Raw genomic sequence first — 25,919 nt, forward strand, 5'->3', positions numbered from 1 at the left:
CTTGGGATCTGCTGTTAAAAGGAAGTGCTGTACAAAAAGGCAGGTGAGCAGCAATGGCCACCTGACCCCAAAACACCTCCCTCCTGTTCAAGTTTGTCCTGTGACTGCCACACACCCTCAGGCCCTTCCTCAGGACAAAGCCTTGTCCCTGCCCTTGACATGGAACAGACACTCTGCAGTCTGTGAGTACAAACCCAAACACACCCAGGCATGTGCCAATTCAAACTGTAGTAAAAAAAGTCCCACATTTATCTCTTCCCTCCACCCAGGCTGGGCTGTGCCAGGGAAATAAGATCCTCCCTCAGCAGTGGGTGCTGTGATGGCCCTGCAGTGAGGATCCAACACTCAAGGACTCCTGGTGGTAACTCCAGGAATACTCCCACGTTTGGGCAGTGCTGACAGCCTTGGTCACACCAGACTGTCCCCAACCAGTGCCAGCCCAGCTCCTCTCCTGGATGACTCCCAGCGAGCTGATGGTGTTCCTGCTCCACACCAACATGGAATATCCATCACCAGCCATACGAGGGAGGCACTGCTCACATGTGACAGCCACACCTCGAGTGGCCACATCTGTTTTCCTCCTTTGAAGGTGTCATCAAGGATTTCAAGTTGGAACAGACCCAGAAGGATCAGGTCCAACTCCCTGCTCGGCACAGCAGCAGCAGAACAGTCTGGGTTGGAAGAGACCTTTAAAGTGCATCTGATCCAACTGCCTGCCAAGGCCAGGGACACCTTCCACTGGTGGGTTCTCAGAGCCCACTCACACCATCAGCTACACAAAATGCAGGAGGTTTTGCCAAATACCAGCTCAGTCATTTTGCCTTTTGAGTCCAGTGGCTGATTCCGAGGTTTGGTCTCCAGCCTGGCACAGACACCTCCCAGCCTGGCAACTGCCTGGGGGTCACTCCAAGGCAAACATTCAAGACAAGAAACTCCAGTTTCCTGCTCTTTACACCCCACCTGGGAACCACCCTGGCAAGAGGATTCTGGCTGGGCATCACAAGCCAGCACCTCAACTGGCTGCACACAACCAGATCAGATACCTGGAAAGGCAGATTAGATGCCAAAAAAGGTGGGATTTTTTAGAAAAGCAGCATTTTGTCATTCATCTACTTCTGCATGTTGATCTTCAACATACCAAGAGAACACTGGAGTCCACCTTCTCCTTGCTCTGCAAGTCTCCAGATAACCTTCCACGTGGGGCTTCACAGCAGGTGTTTCTCCAAGAAACAGAACCATTAGTAGGACAATGCTCAGACTTTTATAACTGACCTGGAAGTCTCCCAGTAGACCCCAAGTCTCCCAGTGAGGGCAAAGGAACTGTTTTCCCCCCAGTGAGGTCACCCTGCCCAGCAGGAACATGAGGTTTGGCTCTCCCAGGGCAGTGCCCACCTCAGTGACCCTGCCTGGGACACCCAGCCCTGCTCCCTGGGGATGGCAGAGCAGCCCCACAGCACAGCAGGAACCCAGCATGGTCCTTGGAATGGTTCCAGGAGAGCAGCAGGTTGGCACGTGCTGAAGTGGCAGCTTTAGGTCCCAGTCCTGTTTTCATTAAACCAGGTGTGGCTCCACTAACCCATCTCTGTGGGCAGTGACAGCTCAGGGTGGTCTCAGCTCCTCCAACTGCAGCCACCAGGTATTCCCACGGATTTCAGCCATTCCAGAAGGGTTCATGTCCTTTCTCACACACAACCAACCCTTGCACTGGTTCATCACCCTTGTCCCTCCCAGCACCCGTGGCCTTCCAGCTGGACAAGGAACTTTCATGCTCAAACCCTGCCCTCATTCCATTCCAAAGCCAATTTGCACCGTGTGTTTTCCAGCTTTTCCTGCTGGCATCTTTTCCAATGGATCAGATTTTCAACGATCTAGTTCTCTACCTTTGGTGTGACAGCAGAAGCAGCAGGGAAGAGGACAGAAAATGTTCCTAAGACAAGCTCATTAGTCATAAAAAGGGTAGTGGGGAGATGTTTTCCCAAGGCAAAGTCCATCCTGGGAATGGGAATGCCTGGGCACCACCACAGGCAGGCTGGAACTCCTGAGGCAGAACCTTCATGAGACATTTCAACCTAAGGGGTTCCATTTCCATGTGTTTTCAGGACATTTTTTAAAAGAGCATGAAAATAAACCTTTATTTCAGTTAACACCCACCAATATCGAAGATAAATGTTCACAGTTTTAGTTCTTGACACAAATATGGACTGAAAGAGGCAAATTTACATCTGTCAGAAGAGCAGAAGGACCAATTGTAAGTACAAGCTGTCTTGAAAATCACATGTGAGGTGATGTTTGGGATCTGCTTTATGCTCCACAGCAGGAGGAGGGAAAGCTGCTGGCTGAACTCACCTTGCAGGGCCCAAGCCCTGCCCAGAAATCATCTGGGAAAAAGCTGAGTGGCAACTGGAATGGCAAATACAGAGTTTGGGGAAGGTTTATGACCCAAAGAAAGCTTTGCTCTAAGTGTTTCTGCATAAAGTCATTAGTTCTGTTATCCAAGGTGTCCCCAGTGCTGGAACTGCAACACACCCCACCAAACCACAGCAGGAGAGGGAAGAGGAACCACCCCCTGTTGGACCTGCCCCGTGCTGAGGGCAAGGTCAGGAGAGCTGAACCAAGAGATGTGATCCCCCTGTTTGGAAACTTGCCTGCCCCTCACACCTTGGGCTTTAAATACAGGTGAGTGCACTGAACAACCACAGCAATGATAGTCACAGTGGATCACAACACAAGCTCTTGTAGAAAATGGCTCAGGAAAAGCAAGCCAGCCACTGACACCACAGCTGAGGATGTTGGGATTTCATGTTCTAAGGTCTCCAACACTTCCTGCCAGTCCTGTACAGTTTCTAAAAAAATAGGGTGTTACCTTTAGTTTTCTACCTAGTTAAGAAACTACAAATATGTTCTAAGCTGTCCAAGAGTAAAACATGAAATAAAGTGGGAAATCTGTTCCTAATCTCCTAACAAATGCTGCAGATAAAAACCCTAAGAAATCCTCTGTCTTAGTCATTTGCTCAGCTCCTTTTGTGTACTCAAGTGGTGACTCTCCTGCTCACAGGGATGAAATTAAACCTACAGCAAATGTCGGTGGGGGGAGAAGGGGTTTCCTACAATCACTCAGAAAACATTCACTGGTGATCTACCAAGCAGATCTCGAGCACTGCACCAGCCAGAGCTGAATTCTGATGGAGAGCTGAAGTGTTGGGGCTTTGCTTTGTAGTTTTTGTTGTGTTGTGCCATGTCCCCACCTGGAAGAAGAGCCAAAAACCCCTCCTGCCAGAGCCAGCCCAGCCTGGGCCTCCTCCCCAGGAGCCCTGGGAGCAGTGCTGGGAGCACAGCAGGTACTGATGCACCTGTGCCAGCCACTGTGCTGCTCCTTCCCACATCCCACCTGGAGCCCACCTGGACTATGGGCCCACAGCAGGGACCACCCCAATGTCGGGGTATCCCAGCACAGGGACCACCCCAACCTCGGGGTATCCCAGCACAGGGACCACCCCAATCTTGGGGTATCCCAGCACAGGGACCACCACAATGTCGGGGTATCCCAGCACAGGGATCATCCCAGTCTCAGGGTATCCCAGGACAGGGACCACCCCAACCTCGGGGTATCCCAGCACAGGGACCACCCCAACGTCGGGGTATCCCAGCACAGGGATCACCCCAGCCTCGGGGTATCCCAGCACAGGGACCACCCCAACCTCGGGGTATCCCAGCACAGGGATCACCCCAACCTCGGGGTATCCCAGCACAGGGATCACCCCAACCTCGGGGTATCCCAGCACAGGGATCACCCCAACCTCGGGGTATCCCAGCACAGGGATCACCCCAACCTCGGGGTATCCCAGCACAGGGATCACCCCAACCTCGGGGTATCCCAGCACAGGGATCACCCCAATGTCAGGGTATCCCAGCACAGAGATCACCCCAATCTCGGGGTATCCCAGGACAGGGACCACCCCAACCTCGGGGTATCCCAGCACAGAGATCACCCCAATGTCAGGGTACCCCAGCACAGGGATCACCCCAATGTCAGGGTACCCCAGCACAGGGATCACCCCAGTCTCAGGGTATCCCAGGACAGGGACCACCCCAATCTCGGGGTATCTCAGCACAGGGATCACCCCAACCTTGGGGTATCCTCTGAAAAAAAAAGCAAAGGTAATTTAAAAACTCTTTTGTTTTTGCCAACAAAGCATCTTGTTCTGTTGAGGGGAGGAGGAGGGAATGAAGGTCAGAAGGGTGAGTGAAAGGTGGGATACATTAATTTTAAAAACCTGGTTTTCAGACCAGTTACCCACACACACCATTGCTGGATCAATACAGGTATTGAACTATAAACCAATGTGCTTTGAATCCTGATTTCAAGTATCTGGTATCAATTTTGTATAAAGATTTTGTGTAAACAAACTACCCAACAGAGATGAAAAATGTCTGTTTTTCCATGTTTGAAATCAAGCATTAAAACTAAAGCACTCCAGGAGTTAATTCCATACAGCACTAACAGTCCTAATTCATATTCCACATATTCCAAAAGACCATGGGCTGAGAAAAACCTGCTAAACAGGAATTAAGGAAATGGGAATAGTGTGCAATAATTAAAACCCATTTTGGAGTCAGGAGGGCAAAGTCTAAAATCCTGAATTAAAAAATGAACACAAATGAAGGGAAAGCTTTTAACTGGTACACACTGTTCACACCTATATTTCAAGTTTGGAAACGCATATTTTCAAGCAGCAATACAAAAAAGTATCCATGAAGAATGCATAATCTCTGAAAAAATTATGAAAACATCCCTGCTACCATTACATTTCTAAATACAAAACTGACTACCATATTGTTGCTTCTGTGTAGCGAGAGAAGTTCATTTTCAAAACAGATAAAATTCAGTCTTTAGGTGTGAATGGTATGAATGACAGTCTCTTTTTTTTGTTTTTTTTTGTTTTGTTTAAATTTCTTAGTTGTTTTAGGATCCTTAAGCATGCAAGCCTCGGAGAGGAGGGCCCGACCAGGGCAGGGTTGGCTTATGACATCCAGTTTAGGACAGAGCTGGGAAAGCCTCTGGGTCATCTACGTCAGGAGCAGAAGCACTTGACTGCAAGAGAAACAGCAGAGTTACCACCCTGGTTTGAGGGGCACAGCAAGAGGAGTTGGGGGCTGCACAAACCACAAAAGCAGCTGGTGCCATCTATTCCAGGGACCAGAAAGCCTCTCACACTCCTTTTGGAATCAGAGCCATCTGAAGGGGAACTGTAGCCAAGCAGGCTGTGCTTGCACATCGTTACTGCACAACATTCCAAGTGCAACTCTTTCCATCAGAGAATCCTGGAATGGTTTGGGCTGGAAGGGCCCTGAAGACCACCCAGTTCCACCCCTGCCAAGGGCAGACTGTCACAGACTCACAGACTATTCTGAGTTGGAAGGACCCACAAAGATCATCGAGTCCAACCCTTAAGTCAATGGCCCACACAGGGGATTGAACCCATGACCTTGGCATTGTTAGAACCAAGTTTGAACCAACTGAGCTAATTTGGCCTATCACCTGTGGGCTCGTGCCATCCTCCTGGCACAGACTGTCACCTGTGGGCTCGTGCCATCCTCCTGGCACAGACTGTCACCTGTGGGCTCGTGCCATCCTCCTGGCACAGACTGTCACCTGTGGGCTCGTGCCATCCTCCTGGCACAGACTGTCACCTGTGGGCTCGTGCCATCCTACAGGCACAGACTGTCACCTGTGGCCTCGTGCCATCCTCCTGGCACAGCTGTCACCTGTGGGCTCGTGCCATCCTCCTGGCACAGCTGTCACCTGTGGGCTCGTGCCATCCTCCAGGCACAGACTGTCACCTGTGGGCTCGTGCCATCCCACTGGCACAGACTGTCACCTGTGGGCTCGTGCCACCCTACAGGCACAGACTGTCACCTGTGGGCTCGTGCCACCCTACTGGCACAGATTGTCACCTGTGGGCTCGTGCCATCCCACTGGCACAGACTGTCACCTGTGGGCTCGTGCCATCCTCCTGGCACAGACTGTCACCTGTGGGCTCGTGCCATCCTCCTGGCACAGACTGTCACCTGTGGGCTCGTGCCATCCCACTGGCACAGACTGTCACCTGTGGGCTCGTGCCATCCCACTGGCACAGCTGTCACCTGTGGGCTCGTGCCATCCTCCTGGCACAGCTGTCACCTGTGGGCTCGTGCCATCCTCCTGGCACAGCTGTCACCTGTGGGCTCGTGCCACCCTACTGGCACAGACTGTCACCTGTGGGCTCGTGCCATCCTCCTGGCACAGACTGTCACCTGTGGCCTCGTGCCATCCCACTGGCACAGACTGTCACCTGTGGGCTCGTGCCATCCCACTGGCACAGACTGTCACCTGTGGGCTCGTGCCATCCTCCTGGCACAGACTGTCACCTGTGGGCTCGTGCCATCCTCCTGGCACAGATTGTCACCTGTGGGCTCGTGCCATCCCACTGGCACAGACTGTCACCTGTGGGCTCGTGCCATCCTCCTGGCACAGACTGTCACCTGTAGGCTCGTGCCATCCCACTGGCACAGCTGTCACCTGTGGGCTCGTGCCATCCTCCTGGCACAGCTGTCACCTGTGGGCTCGTGCCATCCTCCTGGCACAGCTGTCACCTGTGGGCTCGTGCCATCCCACTGGCACAGACTGTCACCTGTGGGCTCGTGCCATCCTCCTGGCACAGCCACCAGCCCCTACTGAGGGACAGGACCCAAGTGTTACACCAAAGGCCTGTTTGCAGCACAAACTGAGTTTGCCACGTTTAATTCTCCCAAGCCTCAACCCAAATGTTCATACACTGAATTTCTGGGCTAACCTAACCCTAAAAATTCATACATGAGCCAGGAATCAGTTCAGTACTGCCCAAGAGTCTTTTAAAAGGCTCTGAACCACATCCAAAAGCCACTGCTGCAGTGAAGTGCAGAAATTAAGTATTTTAGGATACTCTTCACTTTGTCCATAAGGGATATGGATGAGAAGAGTAGAGAGTCACTAGAGTGGGATTTCCTATCAGGATATTAATTTATCAGGAAACACATTTAAACCATTCCAATAAAGTTGCATCTACACCTATGGGCAAGACTAGGATTCTGTAGAGCCTCTGTCTTGCCCAGCTAAGGCTCTCTGTGGGCCCCAAATCAGAATGAAAAAGTAATAGCAGGGTTTTAAGACACAGCCTCAGCATCTCCTGTTGCTCACAAGAACAACACAACAGGAAAATAAAAGGGGGAGTTTTGGTCCTTAACTACAGGGAACACAAGAGCAGAGATCACCAACCTGGTTGGGCGTGTGGATCACGTCAAACTCCTTAACCAACTGCAAGGAAGCAAAGACAACAGAAAATCAGGTGTGGAAAAGCTTTGAACTACTTTATGACAGCACTCTTGAAAAGTATTAAACAACTCAGAGCAAACCACCACTGTTTAACTTCAAATCCTTAAAATACTTTTATATTGGCATCAGGAGGGAGTTTCCCAACTAATAAGGCTAAAACTTGGAAGAAAAAAAGGCTGTCTCTTCTAGAAGACACAAAAAAAAGAGCAAGTCTGGTCTGTGTGAAGCCACAGCACAGACTGAGCTCCTTTTCTAATCAGTAACAATTTGATTAGATGCCTTTAAGCCAAATAACTGATCCATATTACATCAAAATTTCTCTGTAGCTACACTTCATATATTCTTTCCCAAACCAGTCAGTACTTTTCCTGGGTACTACCTCAGTGCTTCAGCACCAGAGGAGGAAAAAAAATAATGCAGGTTAGAGAAAAAAACCAACAGTGAGTCTATTTCCACAAGAAAAAAAATCTAAATTCCTCAAATTCAAGGTATGACATCCTGCTGTGAAACCAGCCTGTCACCCCCAACAGGTCCCAATGCACAGAAAGTGTCCTGGCTGTGTCTGAAAATAACCACTCCAGCACTTGGGGTTCTGCTCTGGGACAAACTGAGGCAGCTCATGGTACATTCAGATCTGTCCATCCTGCAAACTCATTTTTTAGGTTCAGACACAAAGACAGGTGCTTTTTTTAATCCAACCTACTCATAAAATCATAGAATTGATTGGGTTGGAAAAGACCTCTGAGATCATCAAGTCCAACCCTTGGTCCAACTCCAGTCCCTTTACCAGATCATGGCACTCAGTGCCACGGCCAAGCTCAGCTTAAAAAACTCCAGGGATGGGGAATCCACCCCCTCTCTGGGCAGCCCATTCCAATCCCTGAGCACTCTCTCTGCAAAGAATTTCTTCCTGATTTCCAACTTGAATTTCCCCTGGCAGAGCTTGAGCCCATCGTGCCCCCTTGTCCTATTGCTGAGTGCCTGGGAGAAGAGACCAAGCCCCCTTGGGTATAACCTCCCTTCAGGTACTCCCCACCCTCCCTTTTTGTGTGTTTAATGCCAATGCTGCCCCAGCATCCCATAACCCAGTTTAAAGCCAACAGGTAAGAAAAGACACTCCAGTTGGCTTTGAGATGTGTTTGTTGCCAGAGCAGCTCCCCCTGAGCAGGGCAGGCACCCAGAGGAACCCCCAGGAGGCAGGGGGACAGGAGGCAGGGGGACAGGAGGCAGGGGGGAAGGAGGCAGGGGGGAAGGAGGCAGGGGGGAAGGAGGCAGGGGGGAAGGAGGCAGGGGGGAAGGAGGCAGGGGGGAAGGAGGCAGGGGGGAAGGAGGCAGGGGGGAAGGAGGCAGGGGGGAAGGAGGCAGGGGGGGAAGGAGGCGGGGGGGAAGGAGGCGGGGGGGAAGGAGGCGGGGGGGAAGGAGGCGGGGGGGAAGGAGGCAGGGGGGGAAGGAGGCAGGGGGGAAGGAGGCAGGGGGGGAAGGAGGCAGGGGGGGAAGGAGGCAGGGGGGGAAGGAGGCAGGGGGGGAAGGAGGCAGGGGGGGAAGGAGGCAGGGGGGGAAGGAGGCAGGGGGGGAAGGAGGCAGGGGGGGAAGGAGGCAGGGGGGGAAGGAGGCAGGGGGGGAAGGAGGCAGGGGGGGAAGGAGGCAGGGGGGGAAGGAGGCAGGGGGGGAAGGAGGCAGGGGGGGAAGGAGGCAGGGGGGGAAGGAGGCAGGGGGGGAAGGAGGCAGGGGGGGAAGGAGGCAGGGGGGGAAGGAGGCAGCTCACTCACCTTGTCAGTCCTGCCCCCACGGCTGGCCCTGCCGCCGCGCCCCCGGCCCCCCCGGCCCCCTCTGCCGCCGCGCCCGGGGCGGCCCAGGTCACCAAAGTTGATCTCCAGCTGGGACGTGATGTCGTTGGCAGGTTTGCGGAAATGGTGATCCATCACAGAGTCCTCAGCGTGGGCCTGCAACGAGGGGGCTCCGTGAGCAGGGGGAGTATCCAACCCACACCTTCCTGCTTCCTTCGCCTCCAATCCCACTGGGAAACTCAGCACCCGCCGCCCTGAGAGAGCCAAGAAACTTGCACACCATGAAACTCCACACAGGCATCAAACCAGCACCTGAGCAAAGGTATTTGCATTTCCAAGAGAATTCAGGAGTTCACAGAATCCCTGAGGCTGGAAAAGCCCTCCCAGCCCATGGAGCCCACCCTGTGCCTGATGCCCACCTTGGCAAAGCCCTCCCAGCCCATGGAGCCCACCCTGTGCCCGATGCCCACCTTGGCAAAGCCCTCCCAGCCCATGGAGCCCACCCTGTGCCCAATGCCCACCTTGGCAAAGCCCTCCCAGCCCATGGAGTCCACCCTGTGCCCAATGCCCACCTTGGCAAAGCCCTTCCAGCCCATGGAGCCCACCCTGTGCCCGATGCCCACCCTGTCCCCCAGCCCAGAGCACTGAGTGCCACGGCCAGTCCTGCCTTGGGCACCTCCAGGGCTGGGCACTCCAAACCTCCCTGGGCAGCCCCTGCCAGTGCCTGACCACCCCTTCCAAGAAGAAATTCTTCCTGGAATCCCATCAGAGGAACATTAGGCTTATCCAAGACCAAACTGACTATCACCAAGCCAGTGCAGATCCTCATGTTCCAACAATTCTCATTTTGTATCCTGAAAAACGTCCTGGTTCTATCAATTCATTCCACTCTTTTCCAACACCTGGTTTGTTCCCAGTGCATTCAGTGGGAAACCTGAGCCTCAGGGACAAGAGATTCTCCCAAGAGTTTCATCAAACCCCATCAATGTTATTATTCAGCACATTTGAGTATTTCAATTACACGCTGAACTCAGCCAAGTGGTTTAAAAGCAATTATTTTTCCCTATCTTGTACACGTAATTTTTCCATGCTCAAGTCAGTTTATGGCACTTAGGATGATACCCAGAATCTAAAACTCTGCCTATCAGAAGGTCCAACCATCCTGTTTTAGAAACATGACAACACACCAAGTTTTCTTTCCCCTTAACCCCCAACTCCTGGCACAGCAACTGCCCCTTGTTGGTGTCCCTACACAAGTGCCACGTGCAAGCTCAAACCTCCCAACCCCAATTTACTTTTCGGGTGTAGTTACACGACATTGTGACTTTCAAAGGCAACACATTGTGCAATTAAGCTCTGTACCCTTTAATTACCATTTGTGGAGCCTCCACAAGGCTGCCAAGGGAGGGAGAGGTCTGGAGTCCAAGCTGCTGTCAGGGATCCCGTGAGTCAGACACAAGCACTGCTATGGACAGAGCCACGATCCCTCTCCCTGCCCAGCTCTGTATTTGCGCCCCCAAATCCTGCAGTGCAGGGCACTGCTATTTCATGGCATCACCACAGAATGGTCTGGGCTAAAAGGATCTTAAAGCCCCTCCAGTGCCACCCCTGCCATGGGCAGGGACACCTCTCACCAGCCCAGGGTGCTCCAAGCCCTGTCCAGCCTGGCCTGGGACACTCCCAGGGATGGGGCAGCCACAGCTTCTCTGGGCACCTGTGCCAGGGCCTGCCCACCCTCCCAGCCAGGAATTCCTTCCCAATATCCCACCTATCCCTGCCCTCTGGCACTGGGAACCGATTCCCCCTGTCCAGTCACTCCAGGGCTTTATAAAGAGTCTCTCTCCAGCTTAATTAGGCACAACAAATACCCCCCATGCTGCTTTAACACATTCCACTGGGATGGAGTCCATGTAACAACTGGTCCCCACCCCACTCCTGATCTACAGATTTAATTGCACACCCTTCCCCCAGAGATCTCTTTGCCAACCTCAGGAAGTTTGTCTGAGCAGCTGTTTTCCAGACAAAAGTAATTTCACACTTCAGCCTGACAAGGCACTCCTCAAACCAAAGTACATCAGCACTTTGTAAAACAGTCACATTAGTTACACTTTTTATTCCTTTATCACTTAATTTTTTTATCTACAGCTTTAATCACTGCAGGGGACTGAGATTCTATTTTCAACTACCAGTAGCCACGTGACATTCTCTTTTCTGAGTGATAATATGAATGGATTTGTAGAGTGATTCTGTGCATTTCCTTCCCTAGGCTGTTTTTGCTTTAGAACAAATCACTGAAGTTCACCAAAACCCACTCTATTTTCACAATTTCAACCACTGAACCAACAAACAGCAAATTCCACATGTAACCTGATGATTTCTCTACCCAGAGTAACTAAAGGTATTTAGAACACCAACAAAAGACCTGGCACACAGTCCTGAGCCTCTTCCATCACTGAGGTGACAAGAGACACACTGAACAAATTGCTCATCCTGAATAACCTTTGGAAACATTTAATTCCTGTGGATTGGCAACTCTCAAGTGCTCTGATCTCATACCCAGTGCTGCCTTTAAGGGCCTTGGGGAAGGCTGTCAAAAATTGAGGACAAGCCACGAGGGCCAAAGCAGACAGTGAGAGGTGGAAAAACAGCAGCAACAAAGAAAATGAAGAGACTCATGACAGAAGCTTTTCTGGTAAAGTTTGAAACCAGGTGGATGAGGAGCAAAGGGAAGAATCATGATGGGTGCTGTGCACAGAGAGACAACAGGCATGGACAGAAAGCTCCATGTGGAATCCACTTGTATCCTCCCTGTTGGTGGGTTTTCCCTCTGCAAACCTTGCCTTCTGCAGGGGCTCATGCCAACACAGGAACCACCAGCGAGAGAGAAAGGGTCAGTACCTCATTGGAATCCAGCAGACTCCCCTGCATTTCTGTCATCGCCTTTGTCTGGTGGAAGGAGTGTCCACGCCCCAGTGACAAAAGGAACAAAGGGAGAAAACAAAAGGGAGAGATGAGACTCACTACACACAGAAACAACAGGTAACAAGGTCACACCAAGTGGCTGGGCACAGGTGGCACTGGACACCGATGGCCCTGGGCACCGACGTCCCCGGGCACCGACGTCCCCGGGCAGAGGTGTCACTGGGTACTGACGTCCCCGGGCACAGGTGTCCCCGGGCACCGACGTCCCCGGGCACCGACGTCCCCGGGCACAGGTGTCACTGGGCACAGGTGTCCCCGGGCACAGGTGTCCCCGGGCACAGGTGTCCCCGGGCACAGGTGTCCCCGGGCACAGGAGGAGCAGAGCAGCGAGAGGGAGCTGTGCAAGCACCAGAGATCAGAGGATGCGCCACAGAGTGGGGACAAGAGAGAGCGCAGGGGGACACCAGAAAGGCTCCCCAGGAGCTGCTGCAGCCCTGGCACAGACCACACATGCAGCCTGGTCTGCAGCACCAAGTGGAGATGGGCAGGGAAGAGTGGGATGTTCAGATCACTGTTAATGGAAAAGCTTCCTGCAGAGCCTGCACTCGAGTCACTCCTCCCAGCTCTGAGGGGATGAACTAGTCCTTCCCAAGACTTCTCAGTCTCCCAGTGCAACCTCCTCTAAGAATTAGTGAGAAGCTTTGAAGACACAGAGAAAAGATACAGCAGGTTCAGAGAGAGGAAATGATTGTTAGTGTACTGGTCTTGCCAGGAGTCCTGATTCCAATGTTGGAATAAATTTTAAGACCTGCCTCCAATGTTGGAATAAATTTTAAGATCTGTCCACAATGAAACTGCTTCCTGGTTGTTTGGGGGTTTTTTGGTAGAAATTAAAGACTCAAGCCCTAAACCAGCTGCAGAGAAGATGAACACAGGATGTCTCTCTCATGGCACAACCCTGTCTCCTGGAAAGAGGCTCATTAGACCAGGGCTGCCAATGCCCACAGATTTCAGAATAAACCAGCAAGAGTCTGAGACAATATTGAAAACTTATTTTATCCAAGGCATCACATTTAGTAACTGCAGAGACAAAGTGAAAAAGAGGAAAGACCTCAGGACAGGGTCAAGCACTTCACCCCTCAGAGAGGAGGAAGAGGAGAATTCTCTCCCAGGACTAAGGAAGATGAACAGCACTAGATCCTCATCCTCCCTTTTCCCACAGACTCCTCGAGCAACCTCCCAGTACTTCTCAACCTACAGCAGTGAGGGAGCTCATCACAACACTTCAAATTTCTGAGAAAACCTACTGGGACATACAGTGGTTTTCAGCCCTAAGAATACAGGAGATTTGGGGCTGAAAACCAGAATTTACCAAAACCAAATCACTTCCACACATCACCTCTCTTACCAGTAAGAATCCCAGAAACCGCAGAGCAACCTGAATTTCTTGACTCTAAGTAAGTCCAGGAGGACAAAGAGAGGAAACAGCAGGTGATCAGCATGTTTTCTACACATTCCACCTTCCAAAGGTGCTCACAAAGGAGCTGCAGCAAAGGCTTTCCTAATGCCCGTATTATGGAGCTGTTCTCCCATAATCCCGAGAGAAAATCCCCTCACTGCTTCCCACGGGATGAGGGAACAATGGCTAAGTGAGATGGGGAGACACATCTGCTGGACAGACAACAAAGCAGGCTAAAAGCACCTAAATTGAAAGGCACATTTGTTAATACCTCACTTTCAGGCTTAGGCAGCAAGAGGCTGTAACTTCTTATGTGACAGGGCTAAAAATACCCAACTTATTTATCTGAAGAGAACTTACCCTCTCAAACAGAACAATCTACTAATTATGTCAGTTCTTCCATGAAAGTAATTTGTTTATTCTCATTGGTTTGGTTTTGTCTGTTCATTGGGGTTATTTCCTTCTTTTTTTCTTCAAGTATTGATTCAGTTTTCTAAAGGAAAATGCACTATGGATCTTTCCAGCTTCTCAATCACTCCTGAGTATCATCATCTGATATTATCACACAGGCTCATGTTAAAACAGACTGTCCTCAGCTGATTAAATGTCAACTAAACCTGATTCAGAAAGATTGAGGGAACTTGAAGGACTGCAGGTTTAGTAAATCTTGGTAAAGTACATAAATATTTAATACACAACAATAACTTAAATTCCCTTTTCTACAGGAGCCAGAGCAAACAGCATTTAGTGAACACTTCACTGAACTCCTTAAGGAAAACAGAGACATGCAATGATTTAAAGGAATGAACTTTCTCACACAAGAAAATAACCAGATTGTGACAAATAAACTCAGAATGAGTTCAATGAGAACAGAAATGGAGTTTTTGTTGGAAAGCTGGGAAGTGCCTCCCCATCTGTGCCATTCCCCAGCTCAGAGGGCAAAACCCAGCAAGGTGTGAAAAAGCAGAATATAAATTAGGAGACCAAGCAGAGTATTACACATTATCCAGTTACTTCAAAGGAGTCAGAGCCATCCATACCCAAAGCTGCAGCCACCAATTCCTTTAAGTGAGCTCCTTAACATATTACAGAGTGTTAAAAACAAAGATTAAAACCAAAGCTTAACACAGCCCTGCATTACAAACCAGCTCTCAGTACTTCCCTCTCTTGTACATCTCCCCTTGCCACCCTTGGAATGGAATAATTAACATTTTGCAATGCCTGACATGAGTGTGCTTGAGAAACTATGATTTAAAAACCATTCCACAGCAACCATGTTGAGTCTCACTGAAACACACAAATGTATTTCAACTGGTTTCCCTAAATCTTGTCCATGTAGCACAGAATGAGAGGACACCCACGCTAGAAATTTAAGCTACACAGCTGAGGCATTAAGGTCTCTGAGACACAAACTATCAAACATTGTGTTCAGCAAGCACCATAAATTTGTGTACTGCTTAACAGAGATGCTAAACAGCATTAAGTTTTCTTTTTTAACGAGAAAACTTTACCACCTTTCTCTAAAATGCCCACCAAGAGGCAGTTCTTCCACAGGGTGCAGCAGTTGCCAGGCTCACCCAACTGCAGCCCAGCCCAAGGCACAGCTCACCCAAACCCAGGCACAGCCAGAATGGCCCCTGAGCTCCTGCAGAATTCCTCCTGTGCTGGTCCCTCTCTATGCCCTTCCCGTGCAGGTCAGGCCCCCACAGAGCAGAGCAGGCACTCCCAGGAAGGCACACCAGTCAACAAAGCCTTCACAGAGTGGGTGCCACCAGCACAGAGAGCCACTTTACCTCCTCACTCTTTGACTTGTGGAGAACAAATCCTTTTTTCCACTGTCCATCAGCCCCCTCGTTTGGTTTGCGGATGTTGAACTCGACTTTTGCACGGTCCTTGCTCTGAATGGCTTTCCACTCGTCCAGGGTCATTTCCTTGGGGCCTTCTTCCTTAACTTCTTCAACCTCATTCTCCCTGTGGTAAAGGCAGGGATATGGTGAGCATGGCTTGGAAATGATGCTCTAAATACAACTTCAAAATCAGTTGCTAATTGGCAGATTATAAATATACATTTGTTAAGTATTTAGAACTCAGAGATGTATGTGTGCAAACCCACCTCCACCACAGGAAAATCCATCTCCTTCAGCCAGAGTGCCAAAAAATTTACTTACTGCCACCTGTGAGCAACTAAATAGTGAGCACAGCAGAATGTTAAACTGCCCATGCCATCCATTCTCATTAGTGGCAGTTTTATTTATAAATATGAGAGACCAGCTCCTGCAATGGACACGTGTGGATCTTCCTCCCTCCTTTTTGAGACACATCTCTCATGATCACTCAAGGCAGTGACAACTTTTTCTTACCAGTTTTCAAGCTTTTAATTTTTTTTTTTAAATAGAATTTGATCAGACTTGGAGAGTTCAACCAAAGGCAATTATTCAAACATTTTTTGTGTTCAGGTAACAGAAAACCAGCAGCATGCAACCAACTTGTGAGACACATCACCTCTGCCTTCTGCTATTTTTAAGTAAAACACACAACCACTATGCCCAATAACAGCTCATGTTCCAGACACAGAGGATATCAACTTCTGGCCACCTTTCAGTGTGTTTATGCAGCTAAAATTCTGATTTATAGAAAACTAGTGCAGCAAAAACATCATGGAAGCCTCAAATTCTTCATGTGGTTGCAATTAATTTTGATATAACAATGCAGAGGTTTTATATCAGAATTGCTCTATTTCTTTTCTCACTGTGATTTTTGATGGTATGGAAACAGAATGTGTTTTGTTCAAGGCAAAGTTGCAGGAGTGAAACATCCTGTAATTCTGCTGGAACACTGAGGGCAGAGACCCACACCAAACCAGTCAGGCATCTTAAAAAATAAAGATGCTTCTCTGTAAAGACAACTGGTCATTGCAACGGATGTTCTGTGCTTGAAACTGAGCATTTTCTGCAGATTTCAGGAGAGCAAAACCACACAAAGAGCCTGCAGGGTTGTGCAGGTAACTGCTCTGCACACAGAAGGGTCAGTATCTGGTCCAACAAGGCACTTCTACTACTGAAGATCCAGGAAATACTGTAGACAGAGCAAATTTAACATATCCAGATTCCCAATACATAGAAAATTCTAAAGGACTAGCTAGCCTGCATTTTCTGACCAATGCCCAAGCTCCAAGTCCTTAAAAATGACCTTAATCTCTGATCCCAGCCTTGGAGAATAAGTACATTTAGTATTTTTTCAGTTAAACTCAATCCATTTCTTATGTTCAGACAGTAACTGCACCTCTTTAGTTGTAATTAGTGAGAAAATCAAGGTACAGCAAACTCCACATTAGAAATCTTGTGCAAACAAGTATTTAAAAATTCTGTCTTACCCATCTGCCATTTCTTTGAATCCACTATAAAGCACATTCCTCATTAAAACACAACATTTGGTTGTATTACTCTACCATAAGAATTGTATCGTGTTTTACCATCAACTCAGTATCAGTAACACTGGTTGTGTTTCTCTGGTTACTCTTTCATTCATCCAGTCCCTGGTTCCTTCTGCAACAGTGTCCAAATGAAATGGGAAGAGATCCAGGGAACTCTGAGAGCTGCCTGCACACACAGAGGCTGCAGAAGGGGAGACAGGACCTTTCCCCACAGCCCAGCAACAGCCTCAAAGCTGTTTTGCAAACCTAAGATTAAAAACTCTGCCTCCCACTGGCATTTTGTCCCTTTTGCCTCGTGGTTGTACTCGGTTCTGAGCAGAGGTGCTTTGGGATTTGGAATCAGGAGCTGCAATCCCAAGCCCCAGTAAATAAACCTGAAAGTGACCCAAGAGCCTGCAGGGCACCAAGGAACAGTTTCAAGACAACAATTTTTGAGGCAGTGGTTCAGCAGCACTGTGGATCATGGACTGATGACCTGAACTGGCAAAACTGATGTGGGAACAAATAGCAGAGGTTAAAGACAAAGCAGCAGCACCTCTGGAGCAGGCAAAGAACACAAAGAGGGGTGGCACTCACTTATTTTCAGAATCAGCAGGCGGATGCTCCTCTCCCTCTGGCGTTTCCTCAGTTACAGCTGACTGATCCAACTCACTGCAATCACACAACGGTGGAGTTTGGGCTTTTTTACAACTTCATCCCTCTTTAAAGCCACGTGAGATTAACAGTCAAGATCTACAGTGGATTTACTCTTTTATTAAGGACTGGTGCTCTCTGTGCCTTTTAAATTCTATGTTTTTCACCCAACTAACAGCCCCCCCAACAATTCCTTGAGCCCCTCCCAACAGCCACCCCCTGTCCCTCTGCCACAAAATGGACTTGGGTATTAAAAAGAGGTTTCAATGCAACACTTGAATTTTTGTAATATAAAAAGCATGTACCTGATCAAAATTGTTAAAAATAAACTGCTCTATTTCTAGTAAAAGAATTGTTCAAAGACCAGCACAGGAACCTCCCATTCCAAACCTCCCCAAAATTCCAACTTCACACTGAAGCCAAGAAACTGCTCGTGTTTTAATTCTGCTGAAGCTGTTCTGGGTTTGGCCAGGTGGGCCTAAATTTAGGTTTTAAAGTTCAGCTAGGCCTAGGATTGTCAGCTGATTTAAGCTGGACTGAGCTAGCTAACAGCTGACTTCTTCCAGCCAATAATATTGTATTCCATACCACACTACATCATCTCAAAGGGTGTGAAATCCACTGTGTGGGAGTGGCTTGGTCAGTTCTGCCATGGCCGAGGTACAAGCCAGATGTGATCCAGCCTCTGTCTTGAAGCAGGCCTTGCTCCTGCCCCTGCTTGCATTTTGTTTGCATTCAGGGAATAGAAACATTTCTGTTGTTACTCTTTCTGTTTCTTGCTATGTGTCTCTCAGAGTACTTACAGATCTACTGTAATAGACTTTGCTTTGTATTAATTGGGGAGTGGGAAGTTATTCCTTGTTATATATATGTAACCTGTGTAAGTGTGTGTTATATTGTAGTTTCCTCTTAATTTTCTCCTTTCTGTATAAATACATGTAGTTAGTTCCAGCATAAACCTGGTTTTGAAGGTTCTTCTTTCCTCTCCCTCTTCTTTTTCCCTTGGCTGGTTGAGGGGGAAGGAGGAACCCTGTTCACTCTGTCCTGGACAGTTGGAGTTTTGCCAGCTCAACCCAGGAAAATTATCAAAATCTAAGGCAAAAAGGCAGGTAATCTGTGCATTCTGCAGGCCCTGGGTAACCCTGTGCCAACAGCTGAGGGGACAGGGACAAGGCACTCACGTGAGCTCATCCTTGACAGTCCCCCAGTTGTGTGAGCCGCTGCCACCGCGCTTGTCCTCGTGCTTTAGGCCGCTGAAATGTGAATGTGAAACAGAACTAACAAAACTGAGTTAACATCATAATGTCCGGCCACAGAAAGTCAAACAGCAATTTGCAATTGTGCAAGAACTCTAAAAGAACAGCCAAACCTTCTAGAAAAAGTTAAAGACTTACGATCTATCGCTGCCACTGTGTCTGTCAAACTCCCGCTTGCCGCGGGAATCAAACCCATCTCCTCGGCCCATCCCGCGGCCGCGCCCGCGGCCCCGGCCCAGTCCACCACGGCCTCGCATGGGTCTGTCAATGATGGGCCTGCCATGGGACACACAAACATCAGTGAGTCACCCCCCAACACACAGCGTGGCTTTTACTGCCCTCATCCTCTTTGAATCACAGAATGGATTGGGTTGGAAAAGACCTGCAAGATCAGCAAGTCCAACCCTTGATCCAACCCCACTGTGATCACCAGCCCAGGGCACGGAGTGCCCTGGGCTGGTGATCATAGTAGGGTTGGATCAAGATGTGGATTATCACACAGTGCCCTGGGCTGGTGATCATAGTAGGGTTGGATCAAGATGTGGATTCTCACTCAGGCTGGTGATCACAGTAGGGTTGGATCAAGACATGGTAGATTTTCACTCAGGCTGGTGATCACAGTAGGGTTGGATCAAGATGTGGACTCTCACTCAGTGCCCTGGGCTGGTGATCATAGTAGGGTTGGATCAAGACATGGTGGATTCTCACTCAGTGCCCTGGGCTGGTGATCATAGTAGGGTTGGATCAAGACATGGTGGATTCTCACTCAGTGCCCTGGGCTGGTGATCACAGTAGGGTTGGATCAAGACATGGTGGATTCTCACTCAGTGCCCTGGGCTGGTGATCACAGTAGGGTTGGATCAAGATGTGGATTATCACACAGTGCCCTGGGCTGGTGATCACAGTAGGGTTGGATCAAGACATGGTGGATTCTCACTCAGTGCCCTGGGCTGGTGATCACAGTAGGGTTGGATCAAGATGTGGATTATCACACAGTGCTCTGGGCTGGTGATCACAGTAGGGTTGGATCAAGATGTGGATTATCACACAGTGCCCTGGTCTGGTGATCACAGTAGGGTTGGATCAAGATGTGGATTATCACACAGTGCTCTGGGCTGGTGATCATAGTAGGGTTGGATCAAGACATGGTGGATTCTCACTCAGTGCCCTGGGCTGGTGATCACAGTGGGGTTGGATCAAGACATGGTGGATTCTCACTCAGTGCCCTGGGCTGGTGATCACAGTAGGGTTGGATCAAGATGTGGATTATCACACAGTGCCCTGGGCTGGTGATCACAGGAGGGTTGGATCAAGACATGGTTGGACCAAGATGTGGTGGATTCTCACTCAGTGCCACATCCATAGAATCATAGAATGGATTGGGTTGGAAAAGACCTCCGAGATCATCGAGTCCAACCCTTGGTCCAACTCCACTCCCTTTACCAGATCATGGCACTCAGTGCCACGGCCAAGCTCAGCTGAAAAACCTCCAGGGATGGCGAATCCACCCCCTGTCTGGGCAGCCCATTCCAATCCCTGAGCACTCTCTTTGCAAAGGATTTTTTCTGCTCTCCAACTTCAATTTCCCCTGGCAGAGCTTGAGCCCATCGTGCCCCCTTATCCTATTGCTGAGTGCCTGGGAGAAGAGACCAACCCCCACCTGGCCAGAACTTCCCTTCAGGGAGTTACAGAGATTGAGAATTTATAAATTGAGAATTTATTCACTTATTTTTCCTCTGTAACTGAGTCAAAGCTGTGATTTCGAAAAAGCCACTTGTACTCTCCCTCCCTGGAAGTGTCCAAGGCCAGGCTGGATGGGACTTGGAGCAACCTGGGACAGTGGAAGGTTCCCTGCCCATGGCAGGAGGTTGGAACTGAATCATCTTCAAGGTCCCTTCCCACCCAAACCATTCTGTGATTCCATGATTTTAGGATCTGGAAACAAATCCTCAGGATTATTGTTTGTTTGCATCTTCTGGCAATAAATTCCAAAATGCAGTGTTTGTATTCTGTTACATAAATAACTGATACCATTTCAGATTAACTCACATTCATTTAACTTACTTTTAGAAGGATTTTAACCTTGGCTACCAGAATTTTAGAATCTGAACATTACTTGAATTCTGGATCCTTCATGGCACTTGAGACACTTTAAGCCTCCTGTTGCTCTAAGATGTTTCACCACTTCCAGGTCTGGAGCCACTGCAGCCAAGGTGTAAACACCTCCATGGACAAACTCCTGCTGGCTCTGACTCAGCTCTAGAGATTAAAGCCACAGCTGTGACAACAAAAAAAAATCTCATCCTGCAGGAAACAGCTACACTTGAGCTCCTTTCCTGAGCTATCTGCTAAAGATGTAGAGAGATATGGTGGATATCTTGATTTAAACCACAATTTCAGCTACAACACCTATGAAACTACTCATGTAGATCCCTCCCAGCCTGAACAAAATCATGGAAAAGGAAAGAGAAGTGTTATCATCTGTTCTTCTCGTGCCTGACAAAAAGGTTAATCACTTTAACTTTGATTCAGTCAGCTGTTTTAGCTCAGCAGCAGGAGGCAGGACAGCTCCCTCTCCTGCAGGCACAACTCTTACTTATCGACAGAGAACTCTCCCCCTTCTCCCTTGTCCTCGGCGGGTTTCTCGAAGCGGCGCTCCCGCGGAGGTCGTCGCTCCGGTCTCCGGTCGATGGGTTTGCCTTCCCCCTGCTGCTGCTGCTGCTGCTGCTGCTGGTCAGGCCTCCTGCCAATCCTCCTTATCCCTGAAACATCAGGCAAGCACATCAACGGAATGTGGGGATCCTCCTTATCCCTGAAACATCAGGCAAGCACATCAACGGAATGTGGGGCTGGCCCGGGAGATACCGACCCCCACCCAGCGCCCTCCAACAACCCGGGATCCGAGTCTGGATTCCAATAACCTGAGCAACTCCACCTCCATGAAACAGCCACTCTGGAGCATCTCCCTCCTCTTACTCACAATTTTACTCAGGATTTCAAATTGTGTTCAAAAACATTAGTAATCCATGCTGAAATTACAGGGTTGGCTTTCAAACAAGGATCAAGGGAAACAAAATGGTTTTATTATTTCTCTCTCTCTGAAAGGCTTTTTTCAGGTCAAGCAAGTGCATTTTATTGTCATCAACACCAGAACAAAGTGAGCATCACCTCACTGGGCCCTGGGACAGTCAGCCCTGTGCTGTTCTAAAGGCTGGACCTGATCCTGAAGGCTTTTCCCACCCTAAACCTGGGATTCTGTTCTTGGAAACTCTTTTGGGTGCAGTACAACCCAGGCAGGTTCACCTGTACCTGCAAGTGCCACTTGCCCCCCAGCACTGCAGGTCAGTCACTAACTGGTGTCCCCATCCACACAGATCCTCCCAGTCCAACACACATTCCCTGACAAAGATTCTCTTCCTTGTGCACTGCTTAAAATAGCTGAAGAATCCTGTGCCACGGAGCTGCCCTGTGCCCTTCCTGCCTCCCCAGCCCTTCTGGAAGGGGTTTTATTTCAAATAAAACCTCCCGTGGGCACCCTCTTCTTCACTAAGCCACCTGAAGGACCTAACACAGTTTTCTTTGCCACTCATGTGAAAGGCCTTGTTTACTCTTCTTTACAAAGATCTGCACAAACACATTGCTGCTTTGTTATACCCTTTTCTTGCCAAAACACCAGCTCAAGAATTATGAGCAAGCTTTAAATTAAAAGCTAATTTTTAAACTTTTTTAAGCAACTAAGTTCCTGCTTAACAAGCAATGTCCAATTTGGGTGGGGCCACAGAAGCTGCAGTTGTAATGATATCCAAGCCAACACACCCAGATGAACAACGTCTCCCTCACCTCACAAACCACTTAATGTGACAGTCTGCATGACATCCAGAGTCTGAGCAGCATTCCTGACTCCCTGAGGAAACAAGGGGTTAAACTCCCCAGCCTGCACTTGGGAAAGGGCTCTCCAAGGAGGACAGGCATTCCCTGGGAAGCAGGGAGAGGAGCAGGCATGCTGCAGAACTGGAACAACGGAGCAGCCACGGCTGCTGAATTTCCACTTCAACGCCCTGCGCTCAGCAAACCCGGCTCTGCTGAAGCCTAACCCAAAATACGGGTTATTTCTCAGTATCACCGGGCTTTGATCTGCTAACTCACCAGTCAAACCACCTACAGCTTCATGGAGCAGGGCAGGAGTTTTAAATACATTCACACAGGAAACAGACCTTGGCACCGAGCACCTTTCTCATGCCAGAACTGCCGAAACAGCCACACACAAAAATAGACATTTTCAAACTGGAGAGTGAGTTTGTTGATGACACTGCCCCGCAGCCACCGCTGCAACAGCAGCCCCGACTTTCTCTGCCTCACTACTATAATAAGCCACGAAAATGTTTATCTTTCACACTGTTCTCCAAAACAAGAGGGGCAAACCGGGAGGCACACGCGGCCTGCCAGCCCTGCCCAGAGCCCTCCGTGCCCTCCAAAGGCACTGCCACGTTCCAGGGGTACCTCGTGGGGGACAACACCCCAATCCTGCGCCGGACCGGCACTCCAGAGGACACTGGCTCAGCCAACTGTGACTCGGGACAGATCCCTGCATCCCTCACACAGAAACACTCTCGAGTGTTAAAGAACGAGAGATACGCAAACAAAGAGTATTGTAACATAGTTCCTAAATGTGTCTTCTCACAGGGCGTTCTCAAATAACGTTTAGAAGACCCAGTTTCCAAAACAAGTATATTAAAACTATTTGTTTCTCGAAAAGCACAAAACACAGTGGAGAAACATTATGCAAAGTGAATGGTGAAGCATTAAGATGTTTCCATGTAACATCAGGAATTCTGCAAAGCTCGTTTTACCCGCAGTTAACACGTTATTCCCTCATTCCCCACATCCCCCGCCCGTCACCACACTTGGATGCATTTCCAGGATTCCACTGAATCCACCTGAGGAGCGCCGGAGTTGGGGCGGTACCGCTCGCCATGTGCCCACATCCATCCCCTGCACGCGGGGCCCTGTCCCACCCCCTGCTCTGCCCACACCGCGTTCCCTTCACCCATTTACACTTGCATTGCTTTTTTCCAAACTTTCCCGTGTGGGATGTCTTAGGGGTTAACCCAACCATGGCTGAGAATTCATAGGAGCAATTTGAATATATGAAGAGGTGCAGATGAACGGTATCGAGATTGTTCCTCGGGAGAATGACCCAAACGGGTTTAGGAAAGCCCAAGGACTGTCAGATATTCTGTTAAAGCCTTTGGGCCACTGAAAACAGGATTCAAGTTGGGGATGCCAGGCCGGAGGGGTTTGGAGCACTCAGGCCTGGTGGAAGGTTCCTGCACGTGGCACGGGGGTGGAATGAGAGGAGCTCTGAGCTCCTTCCCAACCCAAACGATTCCAAGATGCCACGTGCTGGTTCAGATGGGATCTATGGAAGGAATTCCTGGCTGGGAGGGTGGACAGAGAAGCTGTGGCTGCCCCAGCCCTGGAAGTGTCCCAGGCCAGGTTGGAACACCCTGGGCTATGGAAGGTGTCCCTGCCCATGGCAGGGGGTGGAAAGGGACGGTCCTCACGGTCTGCCCCGGCCCGAAGCACCGCACGATCCCGCACCTTGATGGAGCTCACCAGCCCCGCACGCCCGACTCGACTCCATTTTGCGCGGGGCACACGCGGGGCGGGGGGGGCCGGGACTGCTCCTGAACCTCCCGCTGGCCGGGCCGGACCCCAGGGGGGGACTCCCGGGAGGGACCCCCAGGAGGGACCTCGAGAGAAACCCCGGGCCGGGACCTCGAGCTGGATCACCAGGAGGGACCCCAGGAGAGACCCCGGGCCGGACTCCCTGGAGGGACCCCCAGGCCGGACCCGGAGGAGGAACCCTGAGAGGGACCCCAAGGAGTGACCCCGAGAGAGACCCCCGGGAAGGGACCCCGGGCCGGGACTCCCAAGAAGGACCTAAAGAGGGAACCCCAGGCCGGGACCCCCGGGAGGGACCCCCGAGAAAGACCTCCAGGCCGGACCCCGAGGAGGAACCCTGAGAGGGACCCCCAGGACTGACCTCGAAAGAGAGACCCCCGAGGAGGGGACCCCCATGCCGGACCCCCAGGGGGGGACTCCGGGCCGGATCCCCATGCCGGACCGCCGTGAGGGACCCCGGGCCGGACCCCCGAGAGGGAACCCTAAGCCGGATCACTAGGAGGGACCCCCGAGAAAGACCCCCAGGCCGGACCCCCAGGAGGAACCCCGGGAGGGGACCCTGGGCCGGACCCCCATGCCGGACCCCCAGGAGGAGACCCCGGGCCGGACCCCCGGGAGGGAACCCTAAGCCGGATCACCAGGCGGGACCCCCGAGAAAGACCCCCAGGCCGGACCCCGAGGAGGGGACCCCCATGCCGGACCCCCAGGAGGAACCCCGGGCCGGATCCCCATGCCGGACCCCCAGGAGGAGACCCCGGGCCGGATCCCCAGCCGGACCGCCGTGAGGGACCCCGGGCCGGACCCCCGGGCGGCTCCGCCATGCGCGGCCCCACGTGCGGCCCAGCCCGGCCCGGCGCTGCCCGAGGCCCTTTGTGCGGTCCGTGCTCCCGTCCTCGCTCACCCTCCTTCCGCAGCGGCGCTCCGGGCTGTCCCCCTCCATCCTCGCGGCGGTCCCCACCGGCGAAGGGCGGCAGCGGGTTCTTGCGCTCCTTCTGCGACTCCCTACGCAGCTGCTTGGCCGCGCTGCCCGCTCCGCCGCCGGCCTGCCCCGCTCCTCCGGGCCCACCCGACGAGCCGCTCTGCGCTCCCGCCGGCCCACGGGCCCCGCCGCCGCCCGCCTGGCTCCCTCCACCGCCGCCACCTCCGCCGCTCTCCTTCCTCCGGCTCTCCGCCGCGCGCAGCACCTCGAAGGGGTCGGACTCATCATCGAAGAGCTGGTCGAAGCGGTTGGTGACGACGCACCCGAAGCCCTCCTGCAGGTGTCCCGGCATGATGGGCCCCCCGACGGCGGGATCCTGCGCGGATACAACCGGCCCCCCCGCGCCCTGCTCGCTGCCGCACAAGATGGCGGGCCCCGGCCAGGCGCGCTTCTCTTCCGGCGCGGGCACATCCG

The 25,919-nt window shown here is 51.0% G+C and overlaps 1 protein-coding gene across 4 annotated transcripts; it reads right to left on the reverse strand.

Annotated features, from left to right (window-relative positions):
* Nucleotides 1–4,428: 4,428 nt before the first annotated feature.
* SERBP1 (SERPINE1 mRNA binding protein 1) lies at nucleotides 4,429–25,919 on the reverse strand. 4 transcript variants are annotated; one of them, XM_071565167.1, is made up of 10 exons: nucleotides 25,428–25,919; nucleotides 21,438–21,603; nucleotides 18,980–19,117; nucleotides 18,767–18,838; nucleotides 17,529–17,603; nucleotides 15,313–15,490; nucleotides 12,037–12,084; nucleotides 9,121–9,294; nucleotides 7,295–7,333; nucleotides 4,429–5,092 (listed from the first exon to the last, which is right to left on the reverse strand). In XM_071565167.1, the coding sequence occupies exons 1-10, from the start codon at nucleotides 25,795–25,797 to the stop codon at nucleotides 5,036–5,038; spliced, it is 1,317 nt and encodes a 438-aa protein (XP_071421268.1). In that variant the 5' UTR covers nucleotides 25,798–25,919; the 3' UTR covers nucleotides 4,429–5,035. The 4 variants fall into 4 exon arrangements, with proteins under 4 accessions (XP_071421268.1, XP_071421267.1, XP_071421270.1 ...); XM_071565166.1 differs by having other exon boundaries at nucleotides 18,767–18,862; XM_071565169.1 differs by lacking the exon at nucleotides 12,037–12,084 and having other exon boundaries at nucleotides 25,428–25,918.

Source organism: Pithys albifrons, chromosome 10 (genome assembly GCF_047495875.1).
Source record: "Pithys albifrons albifrons isolate INPA30051 chromosome 10, PitAlb_v1, whole genome shotgun sequence".
NCBI classification, from domain to species: Eukaryota; Metazoa; Chordata; class Aves; order Passeriformes; family Thamnophilidae; genus Pithys; species Pithys albifrons.

Excerpts from the sequence above, each read along its gene's own strand:
- SERBP1 (XM_071565166.1), bottom strand. The coding sequence starts at position 25,797 with ATGCCGGGACACCTGCAGGAGGGCTTCGGGTGCGTCGTCACCAACCGC. Across the intron at positions 21,604-25,427 it reads AGCGCCGCTGCGGAAGGAGG|GGATAAGGAGGATTGGCAGG; the intron begins GTGAGCGAGGAC and ends CTGATGTTTCAG. Across the intron at positions 7,334-9,120 it reads GTGGGGGCAGGACTGACAAG|TTGGTTAAGGAGTTTGACGT; the intron begins GTGAGTGAGCTG and ends GCTTCCTTGCAG.